The sequence below is a fragment of the Anoplophora glabripennis genome, unplaced genomic scaffold, assembly GCF_000390285.2.
Source record: "Anoplophora glabripennis isolate ALB-LARVAE unplaced genomic scaffold, Agla_2.0 scaffold579, whole genome shotgun sequence".
NCBI classification, from domain to species: Eukaryota; Metazoa; Arthropoda; class Insecta; order Coleoptera; family Cerambycidae; genus Anoplophora; species Anoplophora glabripennis.
This window is the reverse complement of record NW_019416775.1, coordinates 280336-282905: the sequence shown is the minus strand read 5'-3', so window position 1 is coordinate 282905 and position 2570 is coordinate 280336. Positions and strand designations below refer to the sequence as shown.

The 2570-nt window shown below is 29.6% G+C and overlaps 1 protein-coding gene across 1 annotated transcript in view; it reads right to left on the bottom strand.

The window, feature by feature from the left end:
* The window catches only part of LOC108910645 (gamma-tubulin complex component 3 homolog), a 34884-nt gene that overhangs the window by 20978 nt on the left and 11336 nt on the right, over positions 1–2570 (bottom strand). Inside the window, exon 6 of the mRNA XM_018715334.1 lies at positions 2278–2371. Coding sequence (XP_018570850.1) covers positions 2278–2371 — 94 coding nt within the window. The remainder of the gene's footprint in view (positions 1–2277; positions 2372–2570) is intronic.

Genomic DNA, 2570 nt, shown 5'->3' with positions numbered 1-2570 from the left:
TTATTTTTTGAAATCGGACTATAAATAACGAAGTTATGGGTTGGGGCGTTTAGGAGACACCCTGTATGTATTTTATTTGTACATATGTATATTCTTAATTACAATTTAATTGTAAATTAAAAAATGTCAGTTGTCACTGGTATATAGAAATGCATATTATACATTACATATATATTATTTAATACTTTTCATCGTTTAGGTATAATATCAGGGCAAATAGAACTTTATTTGCCTTGATAATATCCTAATAATTCCTGTAAAATTTACATCCGGCAACGCTGTCTAAACTGGGCATTAAATCCGACTCGCCTCTGGCGTCACCTACGAGCTAGGAGCTAAACTTACACTCTCTACTGTACATGCGCAGTTTGAAAGAAGCTGGATATTACAGCCGGCTTCTTTTCGGGGACTACATTTTAATACATTGCACGAGCCTTCTGTAGCGTAGCTATATATTCTGTGCTAATACGGTATAATTTTGCTATCTGCTTACCTATCTAAAATTTTTTTTTATTCAGTACATTTTAAAAAATATCAAGAAAATCCTACCTTGTTTTTACATTTATAAATTTATTTTTATATTATTATATATTATATTATATATATTATTATATATTATTTTTATAATTGTTAATAAACAATCAGCAATTATTTATTTCTTTTTAACTTCATAACTAGAATATAAATAACTTTTCTCTATATCAAATGAATATTGCCCGTATTTATAGGCCACCAAAAATACAGTGGGGGGCTAAGGTCCTAAGCGATTAATCGACAGACCATAAATATCTACATAAAGTTCAGTTTACATATTCTAATGAAGTACAACATGGTCAAATGTGTTACATACGTGACAAGCAAGTGGTTGCAAGTGCAAGTGGTCGGAACACAGTTTGATTTTTTTTAACCAATAGTTTTGCAGCTATTTGCTTATCATTATGAATTATGCTTAATCATGTAAGGTGAACGTACTGTAGTATATAAATGTCACACAATTTGTTTTCTCTGTACCTTCTGCCTACTAGATTCATACGGACGTTTTACGGAACAGTGGAGACGTGCCTCTGTTGCCCAACATTAATGCTGGGATCAAATCAGATTTAAACTGCAGAAGATACCGTTATCATTTTGTTTTAATAATTTTAACATAAATTGAGCTTTTTGTGATTGAATGTCATTCTGTATTCTTATTTTTTAATAAATAATAGTAAACAATAATATAAGGGACTACTTTAATTCTTAAATCCAAAATGGCAAACTCATTATGGCGAATAGAAAAGTATAAAGCAGGGGTCGGCAAGTAATTTTAGGTGGGGTCCTGACACTTTTGAAATTTTTGAATGAGGTCCAGAAAAAAAAATTCATATTACAAATTTTTTATTTTAATTTGGACTCAAATTTAATTTTAATGGTTAAACCATTAAGAACTCAAATCAGTCACACAATTGTAAAATACTAGAAAAAATGAGAAGGGTGTCACTCAAACGTAAAAAAACATTTTTTATAATTTATTAGAGTAATTTATAATTTCAAAAAATTTTTGGCGGTCCAGTATTTTACCTTCCGCAGTCAGCGAGTTGCCGATTGCTGGTATAGAGATTGGTATTTACCACCCAAAAAAATGCATTGGGAATGTTTAAAAAATTGAGTAAAAAAAGGCAATGTCTGAAAATGAGAAACAAAATATAAATTCCATTTGCAGTGTGCTGTCTTTTTCAAATACTCTTACCAATCCCAACAAGGTGTGATAACACCATAAGTACTCTTAAATGAGACATATAAGATTTTAGAGCCAAAAGCAGCAAACTGTCCCAACTAAATTATAACTGGCACTTGCAGGGATAACAAACTATGCCCCTATAATTTTCAGTCCGCCATTTTGAATTTAAAAATTTCCGAATTAAAATTAGAGATTTCAAATTTTCAATGCTTTTCTGATTTTTACATCCTCCATATTGGATCTGCCATCTTTTATTCAGGAATTTTCAGATTCAGGCTTCACATTCGTAATCAGCGACCCCAAAAACCCGCAGTAACAATATTCCAGCAAAAATATTGATTAGAAAAATGTATGACTTAAAGGGGTAAGTTGGATCCCGATCTGTAAGTGGTTTCCAACCGTTTGAGGGATAAGTTATTTTGGTATATTTGTCTATTAATTAATTCAGTTAGTCTTATCCAAATTCAGTTAGTCCAAAGATTTTCAAGGAATAGAAACAATTTTAATTTGAACAAAGGTATATTATTTTAACATGGACAATTACAATTGGATTTTACGAAGGGGTGAACAATCAGAAATTTTCCATTTGGGAAAATTTACTAGCTGAGAATATCTCCAGGAATCTGACTCTTGAACTAATACAATAAATTCCTATAAGAAAATAATTAATAATAGTAATGGTAATGGTAATACTAATAATACTAATAATACAAATAATAATAATAATAATAATAATAATAATAATAATGCTAATGCTAATGCTAATGCTAATGCTAATGATAATGATAATGATAATGATAATGATAATGATAATGATAATGATAATGATAATGATAATGATAATGATAAT